The sequence below is a fragment of the Penaeus monodon genome, chromosome 24 (assembly GCF_015228065.2).
Source record: "Penaeus monodon isolate SGIC_2016 chromosome 24, NSTDA_Pmon_1, whole genome shotgun sequence".
Classification (NCBI taxonomy): Eukaryota; Metazoa; Arthropoda; class Malacostraca; order Decapoda; family Penaeidae; genus Penaeus; species Penaeus monodon.
This window is the reverse complement of record NC_051409.1, coordinates 38,511,167-38,511,665: the sequence shown is the minus strand read 5'-3', so window position 1 is coordinate 38,511,665 and position 499 is coordinate 38,511,167. Positions and strand designations below refer to the sequence as shown.

Here is a 499-nt window from a genome sequence, read left to right as displayed (position 1 = left end):
ACTTCTCCCATAATCACTGCTATCAAACAGCACTCTCGTCATCACCATCACACTGGCCTCATTATCCCCAGCACAGCTTACTCCTAGACCTCCAGCGCCTCCCTGCCATCCGCCCCTCATTACCTTAATCTTATTCACCCAGTGCTGGTGGTTCTCCTGCAGGTGCTGCGTTTGCAAGCAGAAGATCTTGCGCGTGCGTCCGCTGTTCTGGGTGGCCGTGTCCGATTCGCTGGTGGGAGGATCGTCCTCGTCCTCGTCAGGAAACTCGTCCAGCTTGAGATTGGGTTCAGCCTCGTCGTCCTCGCAGGAGTCTTGCCACACGCCCGGCATCAGGCCCGCCTCCCCGTAGGCGTTGCAGAGCGGGGCGACGAGGTGGTTGATGAAGGACTCTTGCAATTTGGAGAGCTGGGGATTCGTGCGGTCATGTAGGGCGAGATCGGGAGGCCTAGGACTGCTCTCGTCGCTGGGGAGGGGACCGGGGGGGGGTTAGTATAGGCGT

General features: G+C 59.5%; 1 protein-coding gene across 1 annotated transcript in view; it reads right to left on the bottom strand.

Moving 5' to 3' along the window:
- The window catches only part of LOC119588965 (cGMP-inhibited 3',5'-cyclic phosphodiesterase A-like), a 64,821-nt gene that overhangs the window by 883 nt on the left and 63,439 nt on the right, over window positions 1–499 (bottom strand). Inside the window, exon 16 of the mRNA XM_037937572.1 lies at window positions 124–463. Coding sequence (XP_037793500.1) covers window positions 124–463 — 340 coding nt within the window. The remainder of the gene's footprint in view (window positions 1–123; window positions 464–499) is intronic.